Consider the following 18,389-nt stretch of genomic DNA (forward strand, 5'->3'; position numbering starts at 1 on the left):
ATCCTTGTAAGAAATAAAGAGCCATGCTCAGTCGGTTAAGCGTCCGACTTCAGCTCAGGTCACGATCTCACAGTCTGTGAGTTCGAGCCCCGCGTCGGGCTCTGGGCTGATGGCTCAGAGCCTGGAGCCTGCTTCCGATTCTGTGTCTCCCTCTCTCTCTGCCCCTGCCCCATTCATGCTCTGTCTCTCTCTGTCTCAAAAATAAATGAACGTTAAAAAAAAATTAAAAAAAAAAAAAAAGAAATAAAGAGCCATGGTTTTGATGAATCCATAGGAAAAAAAATACGTAAGAGACAAAGAAAAGTGAAGAATGTTTGAGGATTTTTCCCTTCTTGAGGTTTATTATTAAATAATTAGACCTTAATAAAATATCCCTTGATACACGGCTAGAGAATATATGTATGTGTATAATGTAATACATATAATCAATTACAATGTGCTAAATTGGAAATCATATGGAATCAGAAAGACTTGGACTCAAATTGTACTATTTACTAGATGTGTAACTTTAGGCAAGTTATTTAACCTCTCTGAAATTCAGATGACTTATTGGTAAAAGTGGAACAGAAATACCTTTTGCAGAGGGTTGTTGTAAGGATCAAATGAGATAATGTATATAAATATAAAACAAAAAGCACACAGTCTGGCATATGGTAGGTATAAAATAATCATTATTTTCCTTTAAAGGGTTATTTTAATATAATTATCTTATGTAATTTAGGTTAGGCTCATGCAAAAAAAATTAGCTATTTGTTAATAGCTCAATTAAAAGCCTTTTGGGGAAGTGTAACAGAAACAATGGCTAACACTGAGTTTTACAACTCTACTTTCATTTTTGTATGCAGTCCCTATCTCTATTATTTTATCATTCTTAGAAATCAAACAAATATCAATGGAAAAATAGTCATGCCATGTGGGTCCCTTTCCCTCTCTCACACTGTATACAATTCTGTGCTACAGCTTCTACAGGCCCCAGGTTTTCTTCTAACTAAAACTGTTATCTTGCCAAATACAGCTATAGTTAATTTCAAAGAGACTCCTGTCAGAAAATTTTCATAGAAATACAGCTTTCCTTTATTCAATCCTGTTGTTGACTAGACAGAATACTAACATTATGATCAAACTGATGTGGTGACTCAGTCTGGTTCGAGAAGTTGCACTGCTTGAGTCAGAATCAAAACCAGTCTGTCATGCTCAAATTCGAAGCACGCTTAGGCTCACTCTAGGAGTTAGAAGGAATGTAATTTGGAGTGCAGAGCCCCCAAGAGGTGGAATTTTGAAATTGCAGAACTAATACATAAATTTGTCATAATTATCAGTCTCTTGATTTATATAAATACAGATTGACTAACGTGGGAACAAGATTGCTATATGCAGCTTCTGAGCTACCGATAAAATGTTTTAGCTTTCTTTCCCTCTTGATCCAAAACTCAATAGACTGACATTAAAAAATTTTTTTAAATGTTTATTTATTATTGAGAGAGAGAGACACACACACAGAGCATGAGCAGGGGAGGGGCAGAGAGAGGGGGAGACACAGAATCCGAAGCAGGCTCCAGGCTCTGAGCTGTCAGCACAGAACCCGATGTGGGGCTTTAACTCACAAACTGCAAGATCATGACCTGAGCCGAAGTCAGTCGCCCAACCAACTGAGCCACCCAGGCACCCCAGTAGACCTACATCAAAAGTGAATTCTGCCTCTGCCTCTCTCTCTCTCTCAAAATAAACCGAAAAAAGTGAATTCTGTCAAAAATTGTTACTAAAATGAATACCTGAGCATCGAAGGGAATGGGCCAGTTCTGTTGCCATAACTTGTATGATTAGACCAATTCGAAGTCGAAACATTTCGGCAAAGAGGCCAGGCTGAGTTCGCATATACATGGCTAGATACACCATTATTTCCTGTGCATGGAATGAATATAGACAAAAATTATGGCCCAGGTCTCACAAGGCCTATTTTGTAGTCTTCAGAAACTGCCAAATCAATTGAAAACAAAAATATCAATCACCATACTAAACTTCATAATTCTGCTCACCTGTGTAAGAATGGAAATGCTCATGTCCCCTTCACTGGCTTCATCTATCAGCTGAGTGAGCACTTCATAGGGCAGAGGTCTGAGGGAGAAGACAGTGAAGAAAGAGAAAATTCTGTGACTATTTAAGCCTAAATACATGGAGAAAATAAAAAAGCTCCTCCCAAGTCCAAGTCATCTCTTTAATGTCTCATTACTGGTAGCATCTGGTTCATTTAGTGTTCAAAGTTCATTGCCACCCCAAACCACTCTGGCCTATATCAACTCAGGAAAGCTCTCCTCTCTCCTCTTTAAACCTGGATTGCCCTTCTCCTTCAAAATTTTATGTAAAACTTACCTGATGAGGTCCTTCCAGATCAGTATTTCAGGGTTAATTCTTAACATATGACAAGTAACTGTTATGGCTAGAAAGTAATGAACTAAATTTAAGCTGTACCTTTTGGAAACCATTTTATTACTTTATGATCACACCTTAGTTATACTTATTTTCTAGTTTCATCAGTTTACACACACACACGCACACACACATGCACACACACACACACAGGTATGCATACCTCTTCCCACACTTCTGACTCTTCTGTTGATATTAAGTACTCTGGGGGAGTGGGATATGGACCATGCCATCTTCTTTTGGATTGTCACAGTAGTCAAAAATTGATCAGATTTGTGATTAAAAAAACCCTCTGTTTGCTGAGAGTAAGGTATTATGGGTTGAATTGTGTCCTGTCAAAGTTCATACGTTGAAATCCTAACCCCTAGTACCTCAGAGTGTGACCTTATTTGGAGATGAGGTCTTTCCAGAGGTAATTAAGTTAGAGTGAGGTCACTGGGTGGGCCTTCATCCAGTATCACTAGTGTCCTTATATGAAAATTTGGGAAATTTGGACACAAAAATATACATAGAGGGAAGAAATGTGAAGAGATATAGGGAGAAAATAGCTATCTACATGCCAAAGAGAGAGGCCTGGAAGAAAGTCTAGAGTACAGCTGATTTTTTGTGGGTGCTCATTGTAGTTGCCTGTCCTATTTCAGACTGTTTTCCAATGTGAGGTTTGGGAAAGACAATAAGTAAAAAACAAGCACAAAAACAAAAACCACCACCACCACCACCACTACCAACAAAAAACCCTAAAAAGCAAATTACATTTGAGTACTACTTCCTGTGAATTTTCTCTTTCATTTACTCATGTTCTGTCATTATCAACATTCTCATGCCAAGTGTCTCTGAAAGAAGCCCACACATGTAGGACATTATTATCTACTGATAGATTAGGGCAAGAGAATTGTGGTCAGTCCACACAGCTCCTTAAAGGCTCAGAGACGCTTGAGCAAACCCAACCAAAAATCATACTCACGCAGAGATGGTCTTCTCTCGAGGTTCTGGAGGGAGTCCCACTGTCAAATGTTTCTGGTGGGAGAGAAGGTCTGTGCAGGCCTAAGAAGAGATGGCATAACAGCATTATCCCTCCCATAACATGCCAGATTTCCAAGACAATTACTTTTCTCAGCCTACAAACCTTTGTTCCCTCTTAATTTATTGATACGCCAAACCCTCTTTCTCAGGAAATCCCATGAAGATAGCAAAAGAGAGATTTTTTTAGGAAGAAACAATGAAGGATTTTTATCTCCTAAGAGGTAGGAATTTTTAGTCTACTGTAAATTCATTCTTAAGATGTAGAATTCTTATAGTTTATAACATCTTATATTTGACATTCACAAGCAAAAAGCTAATTGAGTATCAGGAACTTTATGTGAGGAAGACAACATCTCAAATGATTAAGATGCTGTGGTTGCCTTAAAAATCCATTATGGAAACAAATTTAAAAAAAGGACCTCCATTTAACAAAGTCACAAGATATAAAATCAATGTACAGAAATTGGTTGCATTTCTATATACCAATAATGAAGCACCAGAAAGAGAAATCAAGGAATCGATCCCACTTACAACTGCACCTACCATAAGATACCTAGCAATAAACCTAACCAAACAGGTAAAAGATCTGTGCACTGAAAACTATAGAAAGCTTCTGAGAAGAATATTAGAAGACACAAAGAAATGGAAAAACATTCCATGCTTATGGATTGGAAGAACAAATATTGTTAAAATGTCGATACTACCCAAAGCAATCTACACATTCAATGCAATCCTTATCAAAATAACACCAGCATTCTTCACAGAGCTAGAACAATCAATCCTAAAATTTGTATGGGACCATTAAAGACCCTGAATAGCCAAAGAAATGCTGGAAAAGAAAACCAAATCTGGATGCATCACAATTCCGGACTTCAAGCTGTATTACAAAGCTGTAATCATCAAGACAGTGTGGTACTGGCACAAAAACAGACACATAGATCAATGGAACAGAATAGAGAACCTGGTAATGGACTTACAAATGTATGGCCAATTAATATTCAACGAAGCAAGAAAGAGTATCCAATGGAAAAAAGTCTCTTCAGCAAACATTTCCAGGAGAACTGGATGGTGACATGCAGAAGAATGAACCTGGACCACTTTCTTACACCATACACAAAAATAAACTCAAAATGGATGAAAGACCTCAATGTAAGACAGGAAGTCATCAAAATCCTCGAGGAGAAAGCAGGCAAAAACCTCTTTGATCTTGCCCTCAGCAACTTCTTACTCAACAGGTCTCCGGAGGCAAGGGAAACAAAAGCAAAAATGAACTACTGGGACCTCGTCAAAATAAAAAGCTTCTGCACAGCGAAGGAAACAATCAGCAAAACTAAAAGGCAACCGACAGAATGGGAGAACATATTTGCAAATGACATATCAGATAAAGGGTTAGTATCCAAAATCTGTAAAGAACTTATCATACTCAAAACCCAAAACACAAATAATCCAGTGAAGAAATGGGCAAAAGACATGAATAGACACTTCTCCAAGGAAGACATCAAGATGGCCAATTGACACATGAAAAAATGCTCAACATCACTCATCATCAGGGAAATACAAATCAAAACCAAAATGAGATACCACCTTACACCTGCCAGAATGGCTAACATTAACAACTCAGGCAACAACAGGTGTTGGCGAGGATGCAGAGAAAGAGGATCTCTTTTGCATTGTTGGTGGAAATGCAAGCTGGTGCAGCCACTCTGGAAAACAGTTTGGAGGTTCCTCAAAAAAAACCTAAAAATAGAACTACCCTATGACCCAGCAATTGCACTACTAGGCATTTATCCATGGGATACAGGTGTGCTGTTTTGAAGGGACACATGCACCCCCATGTTTATAGCAGCACTATCAACAATAGCCAAAGTATGGAAAGAGCCCAAATGTCCATTGATAGATGAATGGATAAAGAAAATGTGGTGTATATATACAATGGAGTATTACTCTGCAATCAAAAAGAATGAGATCTTGCCATTTGCAACTATGTGGATGGAACTGGAGGGTACTGTGCTAAGTGAAATTAGTCAGTCAGAGAAAGACAAAAATCATATGACTTTACTCATATGAGGACTTTAAGAGACAAAACAGATGAACATAAGGGAAGGGAAACAAAAATAATATAAAAACAGGGAGGGGGACAAAACAGAAGAGACTCATAAATATGGAGAACAAACTGAGGGTTGCTGGAGGGATTGTGGGAGGGGGAATGGGCTAAAAGGGTAAGGGTCATTAAGGAATCTACTCCTGAAATCATTGTTTCACTATATGCTAACTAATTTGGATGTACATTTTAAAAAATAAAAAATAAAATTAAAAAAAATTAAAAAAAATTCAAAATAGATTAAAGACCTAAATATGAGACAGGAAACCATGAAAATCCTACAGAAGAAAACAGGTAGCAACCTTTTTGACCTTGGCTGCAGCAACTTTTTATTAGACATGTCTCTGGAGGCAAGGGAAACAAAAGCAAACGTGAACTATTGGGACCTCACCACGATAAAAAGCGTCTGCACAGTGAAGGAAACAATCAACAAAACCAAAAGGCACCATCAGAATGGGAGAAGATATTTGAAAATGACATATCTGATAAAGGGTTAGTATCTAAAATCTATAAAAAACTTTTCAAACTCAATACCGAAAAAACAAATAATCCCATAAAGAAATGGGCAGAAGACATGAATGGACACTTCTCAAAAGAAGACATCCAGATGACTAACAGACACATGGAAAGATGCTCAATATCATTCACCTTCAGGGAAATACAAATCAAAACTACAATGAGATACCACCTCACATCTGTCAGGGTGGGTGAAATTAATAACCCAGGAAACAACAGATGTTGGCGAAGATGCAAGGCAACGGGAATGCTTTGCATTCCTGGTGGGAATGCAAACTGGTACAGCCACCCTGAAGAACAGTATGGAGGTTCCTCAAAAAATTATACATAGAACTACCCTATGACAGAGCAATTGCACTACTAGCATTTATCCAAAGGATGCAAAAATGCTGATTTGAAGGGGCACATACACCCAATGTTTATAGCTGTGCTGTCAACAATAGCCAAATTATGAAAAGAGCCCAAATGTTCATCTACTGATGAATGGATTAAGAGCATGTGGTATATATACATAATGGAATACTACTTGGCGATCAAAAAGAATGAAATCTTGACGTTGGCAACAATAGGGATGGAAGTAGGATGTATTATGCTAAGTGAAATAAGTCAGTCAGAAAGACAAATATCATATGATTTCACTTATATGTGGAATTTAAGAAACAAAAAGATGAACACAGGGGAAGGGAAGGCAAAATAGGATAATAAGGGGGAGCCAAACCATAAGAGACTCTTAAATACAGAAAACAAACTGAGGGTTGCTTGAGGGGAGGTGGATGAGGGGATGGGCTAAATGTGTGACGGGAACTGAGGAGGGCACTTTTTGGGGTGAGCACTGGGTGTCATATGTAAGTGATGAATCACTGGGTTCTACTTCTGAAACCAATACTACACTATATGTTAACTAACTTGAATTTAAATAAATAAATTAAAAAATAAATTTACTTTTTGAAATGCTTAAAACAAAGCACCTCCATTTAGATTTGTTATAAATTCAAGAATTTATAGTACCTCATCGAGTGCTTCCACCTTCTTTCTTAGGATTCCAGAGATGTATCGGATCAGGCCCCAGTGACGAATTTCTCCAACTTTGCCATACAGTTCAGTAAGCAGCTCTCGGACTGTCGCACTCCCTTCATCATATAATCCAGTGTCCCAGTCAGGTCCTCTGGAATGTTAGAGACCTACATTAATTATAAGTAAAGCTGCTGGCAACAATCATTTGTTTCAGTGTTACAACAGATGTGTCTGTTTTTGTAAGGTCTGTCTCATTAGGAACTACTAAATATTATTTACCAAGAATCCTTGTAAACCTATGATTAGTGATCAGCCCTGAAACACAAATACCTAGACAATAATAAGTCTTAGTTTCTAGCTGTGCTTTGACAAAATGCATTATTTTACCCTCTTCACAGGCTTCAACATAGCTCAAAATGAAGTCAAAAGTTTAATTTAACTACTGAAAGTTCAGAAAGTATGCTACACTTAGGGAGCTAATGAAGAGATAAAAAAGATGTGTGCTTATTTTGAAAGGATACATATACATTATTGTTGTAAAGATTACTATAACATGAGTCAACTGTGAAGTACCATAAAATCTATATAATGTTCTATGAAACTGGGAATTTGATATACAAGAAAGGTAGATTTATTAAACAATATTAAGACAATGAAGTAACCATATGAAAAAAAAGTTGTATTCATGTCTTACACTGTAAATCAGATTTCTAAATATATCAGATTTCAATGTAAAGGTACTAGAAAAAATATGGGAGAACTGGTTTATAACTTTGGGGGCAAGAGGACTTTTTAACTATAACCCATACACAAGAAGCCATAAAGGAAATACTGTTATATACACAGAAACAACGAAATTCTTATTGCAAAAACCACCATAAGTAAAGTGATGGGACAAATTACAAACAGAAAAATATATGCAGTTCATAGGCCAATTTCCCTAATATATAAAGAACTCTAACAAATAGATAATAAAAAAAGACACAAAAGAAAATACAGTCAAATACTGATGAATTTTAGGTATGGGATAAAGTGTCTGATCTCACTCATAATAAGAAAAATTAACACTACACCAAGACAACATTTTTTTTTTTAATTTTTTTAACGTTTATTTATTTTTGAGACAGAGAGAGACAGAGCATGAACGGGGAAGGGTCAGAGAGAGGGAGACACAGGATCTGAAACAGGGTCCAGGCTCTGAGCTGTCAGCACAGAGCCGGACGCGGGGCTCGAACTCACGGACCGCGAGATCGTGACCTGAGCCGAAGTCGGCCGCTTAACCGACTGAGCCACCCAGGCACCCCAAGACAACATTTTTTAATCTATCATGTTGTCCCAAATCCCCAAATTTGAAAACACTGCACTGGTGAGGCTTTGGGAAAATAGGTGATCCTGATATATTGCTAGTGGGAGTGAAATTGGGACAATTTCTCTGGAGAGCTATTTGGAAATACATATTAATTTTCAAAATCTCTATATTCCTTGACTTAGCATTTCTGGTATATCTGTAGGATAAACTCCACACATGAGAAATGATATATACTATGAGGTAGGTTATTTGCTATAGCGTTGTGACAGTGAATGATGGGAGACAACCCAAATGTCCATCAACAGGAGACTGTTAAATTATGGTATATTCAAACAAGGGAATGCTACACAACTACTGAGAAAGTATGATGTAGATCTAGATCATGGCAGGCTGTATGTTTCAAAGCGATTCCAATAATGTTCCATCTAACACGCTTTTCTTACAGTGTGACTTGTACAGTCCTCCCATGAAGAGGTTGGGTCTGTGTTCTCTCCCCTTCAACCCAGGCATGCTTGTGACTAATTTGAAATGATGCTGTATGATTTCTGAGTTTAGGTCATAAACATTCATGCAGCTTCCACTTGGTCCTTTTCTGGGGCACATAATCTTGGGACCTAGACATCAGGCTGCGAAGAAGTGGAGAGACATGGGGGAGGTCATCTGTAGGCGTTCCAGGTGACAGCTCCCGGCAAGGTTCCAGCCAACAACCAGTATCAACTCCTAGATATTCAAATGGACAAGCCTCCTGGTGACTTCAGCCCCAGACACTGTCAGACCACAACTGAATGAGATCCCAAGTGAGAACTGTCTAGCTGAGTTAGACAAGCTCCAGAACTGTGACGGATAATCTAAACATGTTTTATTTTTACTATTTTAAGCCACCGAATTTTGGGGTTATTTGTTAAGCACTCATAGATAAATGGAATATATATGTAATGATTTTCAAGATAAATAGTTTTAGTGAAAAAGAGCAAGGTACAGAATAGTGTATATACTATGCTTCCATTTGGGTAAACAGGTGTAAAATTACATACATATATGTCTTTATTTACCAACATTTACCTACATATGCACAAACTGTCCCCAGATGGATACACAAATAAACCAGGTATCTAGAGACCAGAGGTGGGCAAAAGACTTTTCATCTTTTCACTGTATCCTTTTGTACTTTAAAAAGTTCAAATATGATAATGGATTATTCAGTATATTAAATTTTAGTAAGTATATACTAACATGATGTATTTAATATACTAAATATATTAAAAATAAATACATTAAATACACATATTTTGCTTATTTATTTTGAGAGAGAGCGAGTGAGCAAGGGAGGGGCAAAGAGAGCAGGAGAGAGAGAATTTCAAGTAGGCTTCATGCTGTCAGCGTGGAGCCTGATGTGGGGCTTGATCTCACAGACTGTAAGATTACGGCCTGAGCTGAAACCAAGAGTTGGATGCTTAACTGACTGAACCACTCAGGTGCCCCCATTATTATTTTATTTTATTATATGAAATTTATTGTCAAATTAGTTTCCATACAACACCCAGTGCTCATCCCAAAAGCCCCCATTAAATATATTTTTAAAACTATGAAATAAAAAGTACCATAGGAAGAGTCCACAATGGATTAAAAAAACAAGTGAATGAAAGTCTAAAGAGTGGGGCGCCTGGGTGGCGCAGTCGGTTAAGCGTCCGACTTCAGCCAGGTCACGATCTCACGGTCCATGAGTTCGAGCCCCGCGTCAGGCTCTGGGCTGACGGCTCAGAGCCTGGAGCCTGTTTCCGATTCTGTGTCTCCCTCTCTCTCTGCCCCTCCCCCGTTCATGCTCTGTCTCTCTCTGTCCCAAAAATAAAAATAAAACGTTGAAAAAAAAATTAAAAAAAAAAAGTCTAAAGAGTGACAGGATATTTACAGTTTCAAAATATATCTCTACAAGATACTTTTTATTTATAAAGTGCAACATAAAAACTTTACAGTGGCAGAATGTGGAAGATACTACTTTAAATATACTATATATATATATATATATATATATATATATATATATATATATATATGGAGAGAGAGAGCGAGAGCGAGAGAGAGAGAGAGGATCTTAAGCAGGCTTTCATGCTCAGCACAGAGCCCAATGCAGAGCTCTATCCCTCGACCCTGCGATCATGAACTGAATCAAAATTGAGTCAGGCACTCAACTGACTGAGCCACCAAGGTGCCCCGAAATGTGTAATTTAGATTTTCTTTTGCTATAAAGACATTATTAGGACAACTGACAAGTCTAGTATGTAGATTCAATAATACTATTGTTTTAACATTAATTTTCTGATTTTGGCAATTGTACTGTGCTTATGTAAGAGAATTCCTAGTCTTTAGGAAATACACAATGCACACTCAAACACTTAGGATAGAAAGGGATCATGTGGATCATGTCTGCCACTTACTCTCACATGATTCATAAAGATATATGTATGTATGTATGTATGTATGATGATGGTGATGATGACAGAGAATGAGTAAGAGAGAGATAGAAAGAGAGAGAGAAATTGAGACTGAGATCAAAGCTCAAGGTAAACCTGAGGAATTTAGGTGAAGGATATCCAGAAAATTTTTTGTGCTATTCTTACAACTTTTCTCTAAGTTTGAAATGGTCAAAATCAAAATAGATAAATGAATAGTATTAAAATACATGTTTTGAGAGCTCAGAATCAGGGATGATCCTTTTTATTCCCACAGGTCAGAGAAAGCTTTATGAAGATGACAGGTGAACTAGGCCTTGATGGATAGCTAGAATTCCAATGAGGAGAGATGCGGTGTGGTAAACGAGTGTAGTCCAGGCAGAAGGCAAAACATGAGCCAAGGTATGAAAGTAGTCATGTATAGGCTGTGTTTTGGATATGGTAAGTAGCAGGCTGTTTTGGTGAAAGAATTCACAATGTGAGTGGGGAGCAATGGTAGACAAAGGTTGAAAGATCATAGAGGATGTATATTTGGCCCATGATTCCCAATGGTAGTGATGATGTTGCAGGGAGAGGCAGGGTATGAGGAGGAGCTGAAGATGATGACACAATTTCAAGCCTGGGTGACTAAAAGAAGGATGATACCATGAACATGGCCAGGAGCAGTGGCTTTCCGATAAAGACGGTGAACTGGGTATTAGATATGTTGAGTAAGAAGACATATATATATTCTAAGTAGATTAAAGACATATAATCTAAAAAAATTATTAAAGGTATTTAAAATATTTTTAAAATTCTGGGAGGGGATGCATAACAAGAAACCCAAAAGCCAAAAAGGAAAGACTGACAGATTTTATGATATAAAAATTAAACTTCTGCATAGAGAAAAGCATATAATTAGCAAATTATTTGGATAAAATATCTGTAACAACTGTAACTAACAAAATAGTGACATCTAATATCAATGAGAAATATATAAAAAACCCAACAGAGAACAAACAAAGGTTATAAACAATTCATAGAAGGAATGCTAGTCAACAGAGATAGGAAACCCGATCTCCCAACTTTTACTTTTTTTAAAGTTTATTTATTTATTTTGAGAGAGACAGACAGAGGGAGAGAGGGAGAGGGAGCGGGGTAGGGGCAGAGAGTGAGGAAGAGAGAGAATCTCAAGCAGGCTCTGTGCTGTCAGCAAAGAGCCCTCAGCACAGGCCTGATGCAGGTCTCAAACTCACGAACCGTGAGATCATGACCTAAGCCAAAATCAAGAGTCAGACACTTAGCTGACGGAGTCACCCAGGTGCCCCTCAACTTTTACTCTTTTTTTTTTTTAGTGTTTTATTTTATTTTTTTTTATATATATGAAATTTATTGAGAAATTGGTTTCCATACAACACCCAGTGCTCATCCCAAAAGGTGCCCTCCTCAATACCCATCACCCACCCTCCCCTCCCTCCCACCCCCCATCAACCCTCAGTTTGTTCTCAGTTTTTAACAGTCTCTTATGCTTTGGCTCTCTCCCACTCTAACCTCTTTTTTTTTTTTCCTTCCCCTCCCCCATGGGTTCCTGTTAAGTTTCTCAGGATCCACATAAGAGTGAAACCATATGGTATCTGTCTTTCTCTGTATGGCTTATTTCACTTAGCATTACACTCTCCAGTTCCATCCACGTTGCTACAAAAGGCCATATTTCATTTTTTCTCATTGCCACGTAGTATTCCATTGTGTATATATACCACAATTTCTTTTTTTTTTATATATATGAAATTTATTGACAAATTGGTTTCCATACAACACCCAGTGCTCATCCCAAAAGGTGCCCTCCTCAATACCCATCACCCACCCTCCCCTCCCTCCCACCCCCCATCAACCCTCAGTTTGTTCTCAGTTTTTAACAGTCTCTTATGCTTTGGCTCTCTCCCACTCTAACCTCTTTTTTTTTTCCCTTCCCCTCCCCCATGGGTTCCTGTTAAGTTTCTCAGGATCCACATAAGACTGAAACCATATGGTATCTGTCTTTCTCTGTATGGCTTATTTCACTTAGCATTACAGTCTCCAGTTCCATCCACGTTGCTACAAAAGGCCATATTTCATTTTTTCTCATTGCCACATAGTATTCCATTGTGTATATATACCACAATTTCTTTATCCATTCATCAGTTGATGGACATTTAGGCTCTTTCCATAATTTGGCTATTGTTGACAGTGCTGCTATGAACATTGGGGTACAAGTGCCCCTATGCAGCAGTACTCCTGTATCCCTTGGATAAATTCCTAGCAGTGCTATTGCTGGGTCATAGGGTAGGTCTATTTTTAATTTTCTGAGGAACCTCCACACTGCTTTCCAGAGCGGCTGCACCAATTTGCATTCCCACCAACAGTGCAAGAGGGTTCCCGTTTCTCCACATCCTCTCCAGCATCTATAGTCTCCTGATTTGTTCATTTTGGCCACTCTGACTGGCGTGAGGTGATACCTGAGTGTGGTTTTGATTTGTATTTCCCTGATAAGGAGCGACGCTGAACATCTTTTCATGTGCCTATTGGCCATCTGGATGTCTTCTTTAGAGAAGTGTCTATTCATGTTTTCTGCCCATTTCTTCACTGGGTTATTTGTTTTTCGGGTGTGGAGTTTGGTGAGCTCTTTATAGATTTTAGATACTAGCCCTTTGTCCGATATGTCATTTGCAAATATCTTTTCCCATTCCGTTGGTTGCCTTTTAGTTTTGTTGGTTGTTTCCTTTGCTGTGCAGAAGCTTTTTATCTTCATAAGGTCCCAGTAATTCACTTTTGCTTTTAATTCCCTTGCCTTTGGGGATGTGTCGAGTAAGAGATTGCTACGGCTGAGGTCAGAGAGGTCTTTTCCTGCTTTCTCCTCTAAGGTTTTGATGGTTTCCTGTCTCACATTTAGGTCCTTTATCCATTTTGAGTTTATTTTTGTAAATGGTGTGAGAAAGTGGTCTAGTTTCAACCTTCTGCGTGTTGCTGTGTAGTTCTCCCAGCACCATTTGTTAAAGAGGCTGTCTTTTTTCCATTGGATGTTCTTTCCTGCTTTGTCAAAGATGAGTTGGCCATACGTTTGTGGGTCTAGTTCTGGGGTTTCTATTCTATTCCATTGGTCTGTGTGTCTGTTTTTGTGCCAATACCATGCTGTCTTGATGATGACAGCTTTGTAGTAGAGGCTGAAGTCTGGGATTGTGATGCCTCCTGCTTTGGTCTTCTTCTTCAAAATTCCTCTGGCTATTCGGGGCCTTTTGTGGTTCCATATGAATTTTAGGATTGCTTGTTCTAGTTTCGAGAAGAATGCTGGTGCAATTTTGATTGGGATTGCGTTGAATGTGTAGATAGCTTTGGGTAGTATTGACATTTTGACAATATTTATTTTTCCAATCCATGAGGAAGGAATGTCTTTCCATTTCTTTAAATCTTCTTCAATTACCTTCATAAGCTTTCTATAGTTTTCAGCATACAGATCTTCTACATCTTTGGTTAGATTTATTCCTAGGTATTTTATACTTCTTGGTGCAATTGTGAATGGGATCAGTTTCTTTATTTGTCTTTCTGTTGCTTCGTTGTTAGTGTATAAGAATGCAACTGATTTCTGTACATTGATTTTGTATCCTGCAACTTTGCTGAATTCATGTATCAGTTCTAGCAGACTTTTGGTGGAGTCTATCGGATTTTCCATGTATAATATCATGTCATCTGCAAAAAGCGAAAGCTTGACTTCATCTTTGCCAATTTTGATGCCTTTGATTTCCTTTTGTTGTCTGATTGCTGATGCTAGAACTTCCAGCACTATGTTAAACAACAGCGGTGAGAGTGGGCATCCCTGTCGTGTTCCTGATCTCAGGGAAAAAGCTCTCAGTTTTTCCCCGTTGAGGATGATGTTAGCTGTGGGCTTTTCATAAATGGCTTTTATGATGTGTAAGTATGTTCCTTCTATCCCGACTTTCTCAAGGGTTTTTATTAAGAAAGGGTGCTGGATTTTGTCAAAGGCCTTTTCTGCATCGATTGACAGGATCATATGGTTCTTCTCTTTTTTTTTGTTAATGTGATGTATCACGTTGATTGATTTGCGAATGTTGAACCAGCCCTGCATCCCAGGAATGAATCCCACTTGATCATGGTGAATAATTCTTTTTATATGCTGTTGAATTCGATTTGCTAGTAGCTTATTGAGAATTTTTGCATCCATATTCATCAGGGATATTGGCCTGTACTTCTCTTTTTTTACTGGGTCTCTGTCTGGTTTAGGAATCAAAGGAATACTGGCTTCATAGAATGAGTCTGGAAGTTTTCCTTCCCTTTCTATTTCTTGGAATAGCTTGAGAAGGATAGGTATTATCTCTGCTTTAAACGTCTGGTAGAACTCCCCTGGGAAGCCATCTGGTCCTGGACTCTTATTTGTTGGGAGATTTTTGATAACCGATTCAATTTCTTCGCTGGTTATGGGTCTGTTCAAGCTTTCTATTTCCTCCTGATTGAGTTTTGGAAGAGTGTGGGTGTTCAGGAATTTGTCCATTTCTTCCAGGTTGTCCAATTTGTTGGCATATAATTTTTCATAGTATTCCCTGATAATTGTTTGTATCTCTGAGGGATTGGTTGTAATAATTCCATTTTCATTCATGATTTTATCTATTTGGGTCATCTCCCTTTTCTTTTTGAGAAGCCTGGCTAGCGGTTTGTCAATTTTGTTTATTTTTTCAAAAAACCAACTCTTGGTTTCGTTGATCTGCTCTACAGTTTTTTTAGATTCTATATTGTTTATTTCTGCTCTGATCTTTATTATTTCTCTTCTTCTGCTGGGTTTAGGCTGCCTTTGCTGTTCTGCTTCTATTTCCTTTAGGTGTGCTGTTAGATTTTGTATTTGGGATTTTTCTTGTTTCTTGAGATAAGCCTGGATTGCAATGTATTTTCCTCTCAGGACTGCCTTCGCTGCGTCCCAAAGCGTTTGGATTGTTGTATTTTCATTTTCGTTTGTTTCCATATATTTTTTGATTTCTTTTCTAATTGCCTGGTTGACCCACTCATTCGTTAGTAGGGTGTTCTTTAACCTCCATGCTTTTGGAGGTTTTCCAGACTTTTTCCTGTGGTTGATTTCAAGCTTCATAGCATTGTGGTCTGAAAGTATGCATGGTATAATTTCAATTCTTGTAAACTTATGAAGGGATGTTTTGTGACCCAGTATATGATCTATCTTGGAGAATGTTCCATGTGCACTTGAGAAGAAAGTATATTCTGTTGCTTTGGGATGCAGAGTTCTAAATATATCTGTCAAGTCCATCTGATCCAATGTCTCATTCAGGGCCCTTGTTTCTTTATTGACCGTGTGTCTAGATGATCTATCCATTTGTGTAAGTGGGGTGTTAAAGTCCCCAGCAATTACCACATTCTTATCAATAAGGTTGCTTCTGTTTATGAGTAATTGTTTTATATATTTGGGGCCTCCGGTATTCGGCGCATAGACATTTATAATTGTTAGCTCTTCCTGATGGATAGACCCTGTAACTATTATATAATGTCCTTCTTCATCTCTTGTTACAGCCTTTAATTTAAAGTCTAGTTTGTCTGATATAAGTATGGCTACTCCAGCTTTCTTTTGGCTTCCAGTAGCATGATAAATACTTCTCCATCCCCTCACTCTGAATCTAAAGGTGTCCTCAGGTCTAAAATGAGTCTCTTGTAGACAGCAAATAGATGGGTCTTGTTTTTTTATCCATTCTGATACCCTATGTCTTTTGGTTGGCGCATTTAATCCATTTACATTCAGTGTTATTATAGAAAGATACGGGTTTAGAGTCATTGTGATGTCTGCACGTTTTATGCTTGTAGTGATGTCTCTGGTACTTTGTCTCACAGGGTCCCCCTTAGGATCTCTTGTAGGGCTGGTTTAGTGGTGACAAATTCCTTCAGTTTTTGTTTGTTTGGGAAGACCTTTATCTCTCCTTCTATTCTAAATGACAGACTTGCTGGATAAAGGATTCTCGGCTGCATATTTTTTCTGTTTAGCACACTGAAAATTCGTGCCAATTCTTTCTGGCCTGTCAAGTTTCAAAAGAGAGATCAGTCACGAGTCTTATAGGTCTCCCTTTATATGTGAGGGCACATTTACCCCTTGCTGCTTTCAGAATTTTCTCTTTATCCTTGTATTTTGCCAGTTTCACTATGATATGTCGTGCAGAAGATCGATTCAAGTTACGTCTGAAGGGAGTTCTCTGTGCCTCTTGGATTTCAATGCCTTTTTCCTTCCCCAGTTCAGGGAAGTTCTCAGCTATTATTTCTTCAAGTACCCCTTCAGCACCTTTCCCTCTCTCTTCCTCCTCTGGGATACCAATTATGCGTATATTATTTCTTTTTAGTGTATCACTTAGTTCTCTAATTTTCCCCTCATACTCCTGGATTTTTTTATCTCTCTTTTTCTCAGCTTCCTCTTTTTCCATAACTTTATCTTCTAGTTCACCTATTCTCTCCTCTGCCTCTTCCATCCGAGCCGTGGTGGTTTCCATTTTGTTTTGCATTTCATTTAAAGCGTTTTTCAGCTCCTCGTGACTGTTCCTTAGTCCCTTGATCTCTGTAGCAAGAGATTCTCTGCTGTACTGTATACTGTTTTCAAGCCCAGCGATTAATTTTATGACTATTATTCTAAATTCACTTTCTGTTATATTATTTAAATCCTTTTTGATCAGCTCATTAGCTGTTGTTATTTCCTGGAGATTCTTCTGAGGGGAATTCTTCCGCTTGGTCATTTTGGATAGTCCCTGGTGTGGTGAGGACCTGCGGGGCACTTCCCCTGTGCTGTGGTGTATAACTGGAGTTGGTGGGCGGGGCCGCAGTCAGTCCTGATGTCTGCCCCCAGCCCACCGCTGGGGCCACAGTCAGACTGGTGTGTGCCTTCTCTTCCCCTCTCCTAGGGGCGGGATTCACTGTGGGGTGGCGTGGCCCGTCTGGGCTACTTGCACAATGCCAGGCTTGTGATGCTGGGGATCTGGCGTATTAGCTGGGGTGGGTAGGCAAGGTGCACGGCGGCAGGGGGGGCAGGCTTAGCTTGCTTCTCCTTAGGTGATCCACTTCAGGAGGGGCCCTGTGGCAGCCGGAGGGAGTCAGATCCGCTGCCAGAGGTTTGGCTCCGCAGAAGCACAGAGTTGGGTGTTTGCACGGAGCGAGCAATTTCCCTGGCAGGAACCGGTTCCCTTTGGGATTTTGGCTGGGGGATGGGCGGGGGGGATGGCGCTGGCGAGCGCCTTTGTTCCCCACCAAACTGAGCTCTGTCGTCCGGGGGCTCCGCAGCTCTCCCTCCCTTTGTCCTCCAGCCTTCCCGCTTTCCGAGCAGAGCTGTTAACTTATGACCTCCCAGACGCTAAGTCGCGCTTGCTGTCGGAACACAGTCCGTCAGGCCCCTCTGCTTTTGCAAGCCGGACTCAGGGACTCTGCTTGGCCGGCGGGCCGCCCCTCCGCCCCGGCTCCCTCCCGCCAGTCCGTGGAGCGCGCACCGCCTCGCCGCCCTTCCTACCCTCTTCCGTGGGCCTCTCGTCTGCGCTTGGGTCTGGTG

General features: G+C 39.3%; 1 protein-coding gene across 6 annotated transcripts in view; it reads right to left on the minus strand.

Moving 5' to 3' along the window:
* Positions 1-18,389, minus strand: part of PHKA1 (phosphorylase kinase regulatory subunit alpha 1) — a 180,907-nt gene that overhangs the window by 18,892 nt on the left and 143,626 nt on the right. For all 6 annotated transcript variants that reach the window (XM_030305102.1, XM_030305106.1, XM_030305105.1 and 3 more), the window contains 4 exons: positions 7,076-7,232; positions 3,392-3,471; positions 2,037-2,115; positions 1,773-1,902 (listed from right to left, as the gene is read on the minus strand). In XM_030305102.1, coding sequence (XP_030160962.1) covers positions 1,773-1,902; positions 2,037-2,115; positions 3,392-3,471; positions 7,076-7,232 — 446 coding nt within the window. The remainder of the gene's footprint in view (positions 1-1,772; positions 1,903-2,036; positions 2,116-3,391; positions 3,472-7,075; positions 7,233-18,389) is intronic.

Source organism: Lynx canadensis, chromosome X (assembly GCF_007474595.2).
Source record: "Lynx canadensis isolate LIC74 chromosome X, mLynCan4.pri.v2, whole genome shotgun sequence".
NCBI lineage: Eukaryota > Metazoa > Chordata > Mammalia > Carnivora > Felidae > Lynx > Lynx canadensis.